Source organism: Rattus norvegicus, chromosome 10, assembly GCF_021556685.1.
Source record: "Rattus norvegicus strain SHRSP/BbbUtx chromosome 10, alternate assembly SHRSP_T2T, whole genome shotgun sequence".
NCBI lineage: Eukaryota > Metazoa > Chordata > Mammalia > Rodentia > Muridae > Rattus > Rattus norvegicus.
Window position 1 is genome coordinate 85,915,001 of NC_141543.1, and position 13,208 is coordinate 85,928,208.

General features: G+C 47.3%; 1 protein-coding gene across 1 annotated transcript in view; it reads right to left on the reverse strand.

Moving 5' to 3' along the window:
* Positions 1-6,459, reverse strand: part of LOC148003065 (transmembrane protein 92-like) — an 11,656-nt gene extending 5,197 nt beyond the window's left edge. Inside the window, exons 1-3 of the mRNA XM_087575163.1 lie at positions 6,379-6,459; positions 4,972-4,994; positions 4,017-4,081 (exon numbers count right to left, since the gene is read on the reverse strand). Coding sequence (XP_087431289.1) covers positions 4,017-4,081; positions 4,972-4,994; positions 6,379-6,459 — 169 coding nt within the window. The remainder of the gene's footprint in view (positions 1-4,016; positions 4,082-4,971; positions 4,995-6,378) is intronic.
* Between the last annotated feature and the right edge of the window lie 6,749 nt (positions 6,460-13,208).

Consider the following 13,208-nt stretch of genomic DNA (forward strand, 5'->3'; position numbering starts at 1 on the left):
AGTGACTGAGTTGCTGTCTGGTCTGGTGACACAGAAAGGTGACCCTTGGAGGCTCTGCTGTGAATGCTATATGCATCTCACATGCCCTGTTCCCTCTCCTCTGTAACTTGGCTGTGGGATACAGGTAACTTCTAGGAAGCCTCCCCTTATTTTTGGTCCCTTTATTACCTGTCATTCTGAGAAATTCTCCAAGCCTCAACTTCTCTCCCAGTCTTTGTTTCCAGCTTTACTGTCCTAATGGGTGCCACTTCCAAAGGTATCTGTTTGGGCCCCTCTGTTGTCCTGCTGTTTCCATCACCAACTGTGTCTCAGGGACCCTGCAGCTCCCTCATTCTCCTGCAAGGAATTGTCCCGTGGTCTCTCTCCCACTATCTGCCTGTGACTCTCATTATCCCTTGTTTCCTTTAATGCTCAAAATCAGAACCCTACAGAGTCAGCCCAAGTGCAACTGGGATCTGTTCCCAGAGAATCCCCCCTCTATTTTAAATCTCTGGAGACTATGGCTGGGGATTCAAAAGGGGGGAGGTGGGTGTGCCTCTTGCTGGAACCCCCTTGGGACAGTGCTGATATTTCCCAACAACATTCACACTTCTTCCCTCTTGAGAGAAATTGTTGCTAACTTGGATTTCTGGCCCTCCGGCCTCTGCCCAGGCCCCAATGTGTCTGTCTGTGTGCTTATAGAGAATTCTGTGGTCCTTCATAGCCTGCTGCCTGCCACCCTGCCAGACCGGGAGCCCCCCTGGAATTAGGTCTCAAGAAGAGGAGAAGGCCAGACACCCTGTGTAGTTGACAAGAGTGTTGGGGTGGGTGCGCTGGAGAAATGACGGGAAGTGTCTAGTACCCGTGTCCCTGATGGCAGTATGGAACAGGGGTTATTTCCTGTGAGTATCTGGCATCCATCCAACCTCCATGTATTCTTGTTGAGGAGAGGGGAGGAGATTAAAATTGTATTGAGATAACAGAAAGTTTTTCTTGTGTGATGGTTGGCATGTGCTTGGCCCAGATTGGCAGTATTGCAAACTGTGTCGAGATTGGAGTAGGAGTGTCGCTCTGACATTTGGCTTGGAGACCCTCATCCTATCTGGCTTGAAGTTACTGTTCAGCTTGTTTCTGATGAAGATGAAGAAGTCCTCCATTCTTCTTGCAGTATGCCTGCCTTGGGGCTGCCATATTCCTGCCTCCATGATATGAACTGGACAACTGAACCTGTTACCCAGCCCCAGTGAAATGTCTTTATAGAGGTGCCTTGGTCATGGTGTACATTCCCTGAGGTAAAAACCTAAGTAATAGACAAGTCGGTACCAGAACTGGGGTATTGCTGTCATACGTCTGAACATGCCTTTGTTTGGATGAATATGGATTTTATAGCTTTAAATATCCAAAGCACTGGGCTGTTTTAAATGGGGATCATTGGGCCATCCTAGTAGGAATATGGAAGAATTTTGTACTCACACTGATGTGACTTGTTGAGACTTGGGCCATGAGGTTCCAGTGAAGTATTTCAACATGTGTCTTAGATACTGTTTATGTACTGTTTTGGTTTAGAAGAATGTGGCTACTTTTGGCCCTTGACTGAAGAGTCTACCTCAGGCTCAGAGGAAGAGACTCAGATAAATTTCTTTGACATGGGAAGTCTCAGCAAAATCTTTGTTCTTTGGTTATTTCTCCTGAACAGACTTTTCAATGAGCTTAGCAAGCTGAAAAAGGAAAAATAAAAAGAAAAATGCACACTCGAGTACTAAAGGAGCACCAGGAACTGCTATGGAGCTGAATTCTATGATAAAGATAATTGAATTTAATTGTGTGTTTACCTTCAGGTAAGATCCTACCCAGCAAAATGTAGATGCAGGCATGGTGGTACACACCTTTTATCCCAGGAGAAAGGCCCAGGACATGAGTTCAAGACCATCCTGGGAGAAAGCAGGCTCTAGGTGAAGAAAGGCTTAATCCCAGGGATAATAACACACACCTTTAATACAACGTTACAGGAGACTGAGCCCTGCAGATCTATTAGTTCCAGGACAGCCTGCAGAGCACTATCCAGGAATTCAAAGCTTAGGCAGAGAGGGACATGGGAAACAGAACGCTGGGAATGGAATGGGGGAGCGGGTCATTGTCTTGATGGCGCTCAGCAGAACTCAGCTGGTTCTTCCATGCGGCTCTGGCTTCCCAGATAGAAACAGAATGGATGACAGGGAAGACTGATGTTGTTTAACTGGAGCTGAGCAATGAGCTGTGATTAAGAAGAGACCATTGTCGCTGAGGTGAGGGGAAGTATTTCCAGTGAGCTCAAAGTTGCTGTGTTCAGGGATAGCCAAGGTTGTACCACATGCTGCAGCTGTACTTGCTAATGTGTGAGGGTCACCCAGGTGGTACTGGTTTTGAAGACACAAAGCAGTCATGAAGAAGACCTGAGGCTTGGAATTGTGAGAGAGCATGGAAGGCCACTGATGAAGGTGCAGCTTCAGTTGTAGTTGATGGTCCAGGACAGAAGAGGTCATACAAAGGAACCGAGGCTTGGCACCATGAAGAGAGCCTATGAGAGGATATGGGTGATGCCTACTTCATTGTGAGGACCCCTGCATATTGGAGATGCCAGGAATATGAGATGATTGCCAACAACAGCAGTGGCAGGTGAGTGGATCAACCAGAGCTTAGAGCGCTACAGTGTAGGCTCACCTGTGACACCATGACCTCTCTAAACCCTTACCCACTTCTCGAAACCCTCAGAAACTGAGTGGGAAAAGACTCTGTCAGACGCCTGGAGAGAAGGGCCAGTGGTTATTTATGCCTGCTACTTGTCAGTACTTAAGTTCAATTCCCAAAACCCGCATGGCAGTTCATAACAATCTGAAACACCAGCGGGACCTGTGACCTTCCCACACCGATGAATACACGTGTTAAACATGATATTGCAGCCACTGAACTTCAGGAGAGCCACTCTCTGCAGGCCAAGCACTGATTGGAAAGCCATAGACCATCTTCATTATGGTGGGGGGGAAGGAGGCTGAGGTGTCCCTCCTCCTTTAGAAAGACTCCCACATCAAAACAAACCTGTCTACCCACACTCCCTCCATCATGACTTCTTTTCCCTGCACAGTAACATTTTGTCATCATCTACTGTTCTCGCTCAGAGTCTGAATGTCCCAGGATTCCCTGTCATGCCATCTCCTGTGGCAGCCAGAGGATTCCACACTTCAAGCCAGCCTGCTCTACAGAGTGAGTCCAGGACAGCCCCCTGCCCTGCCTGCACACCTAAGCAGTGAGTTTCACAGGTATGGATGAAGACGTCTCAGAGAGGCTGACCAGTTCAGTCTTCACTCTCTTCCAGGCACAGACTGGCTTCTGTGGAATGGCAGAGTGAGCTGTCCAGTCTAGATGGGAAGACCACTGCCAATGATTTTTTTTATATCCACCACAGACTCCGGCAATTCTTAAAAAAATCAACAGCCTTTATTGTGTGACAGAGATTACAGATCTAGTTTAGCTCTCATGACAAAAAGGGACAGCAGTATAAAAGTACAATCAATGCAATCACAGTACAATAGACAGGATGGGATATTCAGTCATTCCATGGTCTTTGGCTGCCTCCAAGAGGTTTGTGTGTGAGGTGGGTCAAAGGGTTGCATAGCGAGACGCTGTCATCTGGACAGTAGGGCCTTCAGGCCTGAGGCTGTAGGGAGGACGTGTTTCAGTCCCAGTTGAATTCAGAACAACCTGCAGGAGAAGAGGCACATTTGTTTTTTTAATATCTTGGTACAAAAAAAAGGACAAATACAGTAGGAAGAGCCCTTCCCAGTCTATAGTCCCCCAGCCTCCAAACCATCATTTAAGCAGGTTGGGCAGCCGGCTAAGAAACACATTAGTTATTGGGGCAGAAAGACCCAACTTACGAATGGTTGGTAGGGGATCCACGGAGGTGACCCAAATGCTCTCTAGAGGATCTTTGGAGGGTGGATTTGTGGGAGTCTGATGTTCTGCTGGTCTGAGGTCATGCTGTCGTCCTTTGCACTTACACATCACAAGGCCACAGATGCACAGGAGGGCGAAGGTGATGACACAAAAGACGATCAGTGCGATGCTAGGGAGGTGGGGGATGGTATTGTCATAAGTGCCTAAGCCATGTGCCCTTGCTGGACCTCCTCCATTACCCAACCCACCCTGATTGTAGTGGATCCAGCCCTCAGTGGATGAAGCCCTGGGCTTAAGTGAAGCGTTCAGTATCAGGATCCCAGATCTTGCTTTCCTGACAGCATTCATTGTCACAGCATTTGAATCCTTTGGGGCAGTGTCTAGTCAGGATAAACAGGAATGGGGAGATACCGATGAAATCGGTGCCTCAAACCAAAGGTTCTCTGCTTCCCTAGACACCTAGGACCTCAAGTGCAAGCCACCCTCAGTGGGTGAGGGTACAGATCTATCCTGGGTTAACCGGCAGGAATTGGTCTGTGGACCTGAGACCTGAGGTCATAGTTGTCCCTGGCAGTAAGGGGCCCTTTTTCCTCAGGCAGAGTGATCTGCTGAGGATCTTTTTTTTTTTTTAGATTTATTTATTTATTGTATATAAGTACACTGTACCAATCTTCAGACACACCAGAAGATGGCATCAGATCTCATTACGGATGGTTGTGAGCTACCACGTGGTTACTGGGATTTGAACTCAGGACGTCTGGAAGAGCAATCAGTGCTCTTAGCTGATGACCCATCTCTCCAGCCCCTCTGCTGAGGATCTTACAGGGGAGGCAGGAGTGCCACATGGATCATTTTTGTCTCCCCACTCCCAACCATGGAAGGTTGGGAATTAGCAGGAGTTTCAGACCAGGAGATCTCAAGCATTGGCAAGGTGACAGGGGTTGTGGTTTCATTAAACGTGGTATGAATTACATATCTGTCCCCATATCCAGGGCAGAATCGGAGCACACACCAGTCCCCACTGCCTTACTGACATCATCGACAATGTCCCATACTTACAAGTCTTCCCAGGTGCATACAGTCTGTGGGAGGAAAAAGAAAGAGATCAGAGGTCACAGCCTGGGAGTTGGGTCTCAGATGCTAGATGCTTGTCCAGCCGGGCAATGAATCAGGTAGATGTGGGTAAACCAGGATTTGATGTCCATCAGTACAGAACTCAAATGAAGGCAGGACTTCAAGATACACAGGCAAGGCGAGGCCTAATACCGTAAAGGAATATCTGCCTCAGAAATAACTGGGGGTACTCTCTGCTCAGACATTGTTCCAGACCGTGGGTCTCAGAATCTCAGTCCCTGTAACTACCATGTCCAGAGGCAGCAACTGGAGCCTAGCTCTGCTCCCTCACTAGCTGGGATTAAAGGCTTGAAGAACCAAGGAAGCTCCTTCACCCTTTTTTTTATTGACACAGGCAAGAGGATCACTGTGTTACCCTGGCTAGCCTGCTATGGAGATCTACAGATCTCTGCCAAAGACCTCTGAACTAAAGATATGCCCCACTACCCTTGGATTCCACACACATCATTGGAGCTTGGCCTAGGAAGCCACCTTTAGTGGATCCTTAACTCCACAGCTCCCCTTCCCCAGGGACAACCTCAGCCCCTCACTTCGCATACACCCACCAGTCACTGTCATCAGTAGAGACAACTCTGGGGTTCACCAAACATACTCATGTCCTATCCATCCTCAGGACCCCGTGGGAAACCCCAGCCCTGTATTCTTCAGTATTTTGAGGCACCCACGGTCTCCATACAGAATCCCATGCTGACCATAGCAGTACTGCATAAAGTCTTAATCAGACTCTCTTCCTCCAGGTATCAAGGCATTGCCCTCTCTGGCTCCTTCACCTCAAACCATCGCCATGTGTGGTGGAGCATGCCTCCATCTGAGAACTCCACAGTTTCTAGGACAGCTAGAAGTAGACCCTGTGCCAACCAATGAAGACTAGGAAGGCAGCTTTGGCTTCGGTAAAGATCATTCCAGTAGCCTCCACACCCTCCTACCCACTCAGATAGGTGCCTAATAGAGGCAATGAACTACACCCCAAGGTCACCAGCCTTAAGGCAACAGGGAAGGAAATTCTCCTCACACAGACAAGCAAGTCAGTTTCCTCAATCTGACTCAGACTTTAATAAGACATATCAAGACTAAAACGGGGGTCAAACATTCTATTCAGGGCTCTACTTGGTAAAAATGCTCAGTTAACAACACAGTCCTGCCATGACTACAGCCCCAGGTTTCCCAAGGGCCTCCCTCAGAGGTCCCTCCCTCCTTTTTCCCAGAACAGAACAGAATAAAGTTAACGATTGCCTGTGGTTAAGGGAATTCCTGACATGGTAAGGCTGAGACTGGGCTCCAAGGACAGCTTCTGCCTCAGGGGGTCCTCCAAAGACAAAGAGTTTTGCTTACCTCATTGCCCCTTACTCCTTGCAGACTGGGTATCAGGCCAAAGATCAGAGTGAGTGTGCCCAGGACCCAGGATTCCTGCATCCTGGCAAGAGGGCCTATGAGCTTAGATAAGGGCAGAGTTAACACACTGGAGTTGGGCCGGATCAGGGCTTAGAGCCTAGCCAGAGCTCAGGGAAGGGAAGGAGAGAGGAGCTGGCCCTGCTGGAATTTGAGGATGGAGGAATTGGAAGGTTAGCAGAATTTGCTTTACTAACTTGGTGAGTTGTATGAAGCAGAACACTCTGGAACTTAGTCTGTTGTTCTGTGCTTAAATAGTGTTTAGAGCAGGGCGTGGCGACACACCTTTAATCCCATCTCTATGCAGGCAAAGTTCTGTGAGTTCAAAGCTACTATGATACAATGTGTTGGATCCGGGACAGCCAGGTTTAAATTTCAGAAACCCAATGGTATTAGCACAAGTCTTTAACTCCCCAGCACTCAGGACATAGAAAGAGGTGGATCTCTGGGGCTAGCCTGGTCCGCGGAGGGGGTTCCTGGACAGCCAACACTCCAGACAGAAACCCTTTGGATATCAGGAGGGGAAACTGTCTGGGGAGGTGACTCAGGGGTTAGAGCAGCTCTCCTTGGACATGGATTCTGTGTCCAGCATCTACATAGAAGATGGCTCACAATCATCAGAAAGTCTACTTTTAGGTCATACCATCTTCTGAACTCTGAGGGCATCAGGCATACATATGATGCACACTCATCAGGGCAATAAATACTCATACAAATTAAAATGACATAAATAAACCTTAAACAAACCAAACCAGACCTTTTATGGACAGCCATGGGATTCAGTGGGGAAATGTGCTGAAATACAATCCTGATAATCTAAATTTTGTTTTACTTTGCTTTTCGAGACAGGGTATCTCTAAATAGCTCTGGATTTTCTGAAACTGACTACATTGCCCAGTTAATCCTCCAGTTCATAGAGATCCCCCTGCCTCTGCCCCCTCTATATACTGATTAAAGTCATGTGCCCGCCCATCTACTTTTTAAAACTGAATTCGAGGGGGTTTTGTGGAGGAAAAAAAAAAAACTAAATAAGATCTTTGGGACCCCTCTAGTGAAATGAGAAAGTCAAGGCCATGCACTTGACTGCAAACACACAGACACAGACACAGACACAGACACAGACACACACACACACACACACACACACACACACACACACACAGATACCCCACACACACACACACACACACACACACACACAGAGAGAGAGAGAGAGAGAGAGAGAGAGAGAGAGAGAGAGAGAGAGAGGAACAGAGAGAGAGACAGGGATGGAGAGATAGGAAGAGAGAGAACAAAAGATGAAGAGGGAGAGGGCTGGAGAGATGGCTCAGTGGTTAAGAGCACTCAGTGCTCTTCCACAGGTCCAGAGTCGACATCGTGGCAACCAGGTGGTGGATCAAACTATGTGAAATGGGATCAGATGCCCTCTTCTGGTGTGACTGAAGACAGTTAACAGCGTAGTTATATATAAAAAATAAATAAATCTTTAAAACAAAAAGATGAAGAGGGAGAGAGCTAGTGAGGGTGTTCATGAATGAAAAATTATAACTTAAATAATTCTTATTATTCTTTTACTTTTTCAATTCAGTGTTTCTATGTGTAGCTCTGTTTGTCCTGGAACTCGCTCTGTAGGCCAGGCAGGCCTCCAACTGAAGATACACACCCCGTAGGTGTTCAGGATGGGGATTAAACACATGTGCCACATCTATGCCATATAAAATACCCTTTAAATGAAATTTTAAAATTCAATCCAAGGGTTGGTGAAACACAGCTTTAGTCCCAGAATGTGTGAGGCCAAAGTAGGCAGATCTTTGAGCTCAATGCTAGCCTGGTCTCAAGAGGGAGTTGGAGGATAACCAAGGCTACTCAGAGAAACCCTGTCTCAAGAAATCAAAATCAATACATAAAACAGGAGAGATCCTCTCAACACTGAATGGTGATGTCCTTGCCCAGAGACAGGGAGGGATATGATGGGAAGGAGGCAGAGACTGTTGAAAGGCAAGTCACTGCAGGAGAAGGATAATGGGGTATGTGTCACATAAAATGTGCCATTCCTTTGTGCTTTGACCAAGAGGGGAGGAAAAGACCCTGAGTTGGGAAAGAAACACTTTGGCCCAGCGTTCCCCACAGCACTGGGTTATTAGTGTTCCCTCTGTTTTGTAATTTGTGGGGAGATGTTGGTATCTTTCCTTTCTGTCTGAAGAAAAAATCGTGGCTAAGCACTTTGTCCATTGTGCCCAAAAAGTTGGTGTCCCTCACGGTGATGAGCAGGCCAGGTGGGATTCATGTACAGAATCATGGAGTCAGAATATGTCCACCAGGTAACAGCATAAGCCTGCGACTAGGTGGGCCCAGGCATTTAGGTTATGGCTTGAGAGGCTCTGAGACCTTACAAGATATCAGGCAGAGTGGTGGATGTAGGGTGACTGACAAGAGTTGAAGACAGACATGTGTGTGGCATCTGAGCTAGAGGAAGGGGTATAAGGACTCAGTGACTGAGTTGCTGTCTGGTCTGGTGACACAGAAAGGTGACCCTTGGAGGCTCTGCTGTTAATGCCATGTGCATCTCACATCCCCTGTTCCCTGTCCTCTGTAACTTGGCAGTGGGATACAGGTAACTTCTAGGAAGCCTCCCCTTATTTCTGGTCCCTTTATTACCCGTCATACTGAGAGATTCTCCAAGCCTCAACTTCTCTCCCAGTCTTTGTTTTCCAACTTTACTGTCCAAATCGGTGCCACTTCCAAAGGCATCTATTTGGGCCCCTCTTTTGTCCTGCTGTTTCCATCACCAACTGTGTCTCAGGGACCCTGCAACTACTTCATTCTCCTGCAAGGAATTGTCCTGTTGTCTCTCTCCCATTATCTGCCTCTGATGCTCATTATCCCTAGTTTCCTAGAATGCTCAAATCAGAACCTTCCAGAGTCAGGCCAAGTACATTGGGATCTGTTCCCAGAGAATACCCTCTCTGTTTTAAATCTCTGGAGACTGAGGCTAGGGACACAAAAGGGGGGAGGTAGGTATGCCTCTTACTGGAACCCCCTTGGGATAGTGCTGATATTTCCCAACAACATTCACACTTCTGCCCTCTTAAGAGAAATTGGTGCTAACTTGGATTTCTGTCCCTTGGCCTCTGCCCAGGGCCCACTGTGTCTGTCTGTGTCCTGAGGGAGACGTCTGTGGTCTTTCATCCCCTGCTGCCTGCCACCATGCCAGACTGGGAGCCCGCCCTGGAATTATGACTGATGAAAGAGGAGAAGGCCAGACACCCTGTGTAGTTGACAAGAGTGTTGGGGTGGGTGGGCTGGAGAAATGAAGGGAAGTGTCTAGTACCCGTGTCCCTGATGGGCAGAATGGAGCAGGTGCTTATTTCCTGTGAGTGTCTGGCATCCATCCAACCTCCATGTATTGTTGTCTGAAGAGACGGGAGGAGATTAAAGTTGTATTTAGATAACAGAAAGTTTTTCTTGTGTGATGGTTGGCATGTGCTTGGCCCAGATTGGCAGTATTGCAAACTGTGTCGATATAGGAATAGGAGTGTTACTGTGACAGTTGGCTTGGAGACCCTCATCCTATCTGGCTTGAAGCTACTATTCAGCTTACTTCAGATGAAGATGAAGAAGTCCTCCATTCCTCTTGCAGTATGCCTGCCTGGGGGCTGCCATATTCCTGCCTTCATGATAGGAACTGGACATCTTAACCCTTTACCGAGCCCCAGTGAAATGTCTTTATAGAGTTGCCTTGGTCATGGTGTCTGTTCGCTGAGGTAAAACCCTACTAACAGGGAAGTAGGTACCAGAAGTGGGGTACTGATGTTTTAGACCTGAACATGCCTTTGTCTGGATGAATATGGGTTTTAGAGCTTTAAATATCCAAAGCACTGGACTGTTTTAAATGGGGATCAATGGGCATCCTACTATTAATATGGAAGAATTTTGTACTGAGAGTGATGTGATTTTTTGAGACTTGGGTCATGAGGTTTCAGTGAAGTATTTCAACATGTGTCCTAGATACTGTTTATGTACTGTTTTGGTTTAGTAGAATATGGCTACTTTTGGCCATTGACCTCAGAGCCTACCTAAGGCTCAGAAGAGACTTAGATAAATTTCTTTGACATTGGAAGTCTCAGCAAAGTCTTTGTTCCTTGGTTATTTCTCCTGAAGAGCTTTTTCAATGAGCTTAGCAAGCTGAAAAAGAAAAAATAAAATAAAAAAAAGGTACACTTCAAGTACTAAATGAGCACCAGGAAGTGCTATGGAGGTGAAGTCTGTGATAAAGATTATTCACTTGAATTGACTGTTGAACTTGAGGTAATCCTACCCAGCAAAATGCAGATGTAGGCATGGTGGTACACACCTTTTTTTGTTGTTGTTGTTTGTTTGGTTTTGGTTTTGGTTTTTCCGGAGCTGGGGACCGAACCCAGGGCCTTTCGCTTGATAGGCAAGTGCTCTACCACTGAGCTAAATCCCCAACCCCAGGGTACATACCTTTTATCCCAGGAGAAAATGCCCAGAACATGAGTTCAAGATCATCTTGGGACAAAGCAGGCTCTAGGTGAAGAAAGGCTTAATCCGAGGGATTATAACACATACCTTTAATATAAGCGTTACAGTAGACTGAGCCCAGCAGATCTATGAGTTCTAGGACAGTCTACAGAGCAAGTTACAGGAAATCAAAGCTTAGGCAGAGAGGGACATGGGAAACAGAACGCTGGGAATACAATGGGCGAGCGGGTCATGGTCTTGATCATGCAAAGGAACTGAGGCTTGGCACCATGAAGAGAGGATATTGGTGACACCTACTTCAATGTGAGGACTCCAGCACATAGGAGATGCCAGTAGCATGAGATGATCACAAAGAACAGCAGTGGTTGTTGATTGGATCAACCTGAGTTTAGAGCGCTAGAGTGTAGGCACAACTGTGACACCATGACTTCTCTAAACCCTCAGCCACAGTAGAAACTGAGTGGGAACAGACTCACTCAGAGGCCTGGAGAGAGGGGTCAGTGGTTATTAATGCCTGCTACTTGTCAGTACTTAAGTTCAATTCCCAACACCTGCATGGCAGGTCATAAACATCTGAAACACCAGGGGGACCTGTGACCCTCCCACACCGATGAATGCACATTTTAAACATGATTTTCCATCCACTGAACTTCAGGAGAGCCACTCTCTCAGGCCAAGCACTGATTGGAAAGCCCTAGAACATCTTCAATATGGTTGGGGAGAAGGAGCCTGAGGTGTCCCTCCTCCTTTAGAAAGACTCCCACATCAAAACAAACCTGTCTACCCACACTCCCTCAATCACGACATCTTTTTCCTGAACAGTAACATTTTGTCAGCATCTACTGCTCTCGCTCAGAGCCTGAATGTCCCTGGATTCCCTGTCTTGCCATCTTCTGTGGCAGCCAGAGGATCCCGCACTTGAAGCCAGCCTGCTCTACAGAGTGAGTCCAGGACAGCCCCCTGCCCTGCCCGCACACCTAAGCAGTGAGTTTCCCTAGTGCTGTCTGTCTGCAGAGAAACATTGGCCGTCAGCCCCCTGCAGGAACCACAGTAAAGACCACAGTAGGTGTCCAGGCCCCTCCAACAGGAACTGTCTCCATTCCCTTCCACAGCCTGTGCACACTCCAAGCTCCAAGATGGCCTCCGTTACCTCAGCCTCTGGACAAACCCTTCTTCTCTTTAGGAGTTCACCTTGGGTGGGCTGTAGCTAATGCCTGGAACCCACTCTCAACAGAAGGTACAAGGTGGGGTCAGCCCCCCACTACATCCAAGGGATTCTAGGAAAGGAGGTGAAAAGAAGTGTTCCCTAGACCTCACTCCACACATTTCTATTCATGCTTCTCCAGGCTTTCTCCCAACTTTACCTTCTCTAGAAGGCTGTTTTCTGAATTGTTACTCCCTAATAGTCCCATGATTAATCAAGTTCTGGTCTGGTAGGAAATCATGTCACAGGAATAGAGTAGAATTGTATTGTCTTTCCAGTTCATTTCTTTTGAGACCCCAAGATCCCAGGAAACACAAGGTCTAAGCTTTCCTTCACATCTTGGATTCTCCATCCTCCCAGCATGTGCTCAGGGCAGTCAGTCACCATTGGAAGAAGCTGAAGTGTCCCCTTAGCCTCTGAACTGGTCCCCATCAGCACTCAGCAGCCAGACAGAACCTTGGCACCTGTGGTTTTTGCATTGCTATAGAGGTGCAGTGAGATCCTCTCAGCACAGGTATGGATGAAGAAGTCTCAGAGAGGCTGACCAGTTCAGTCTTCACTGTCTTCCAGGCACTGACTCGCTGCTCTAGAATGGCAAAGTGAGCTGTCCAGTCTAGATTGAAGACCACTGCCAATGATTTTTTATATCCACCACAGACTCCGCCAATTATTAAAATTGAACAGCTTTTATTTTGGGATAGAGATTACAGATTCAGGATAGTTCCCATGACAAAACGGGAGGGGACAGTGGTATACCAAATCAATAAATTAATTCACAGGACAAATGACAGAATGGGATAGGCAGTCATTCCATGGTCTTTGGCTTCCTCCAAGAAAGAGGTTTGTGTGTGACGTAGCTCAAATGGTTGCATATCGAGTCCCTCTCCTCTGGCCTCTAGGGCGCTCAGGCCAGAGACTGTAGGGAGGAGGTGGTTCTGTGCGTGTTGAGTTCAGGACAACCTGCAGGAGAAGAGGCACATTTGCTTTATTTGGAGTCTGCTTATAAAAAGAACAAATGTGGTTGGCAGAGCCCTTCCCAGTCCATGGTCCCTCTGCCTGCAAAGCA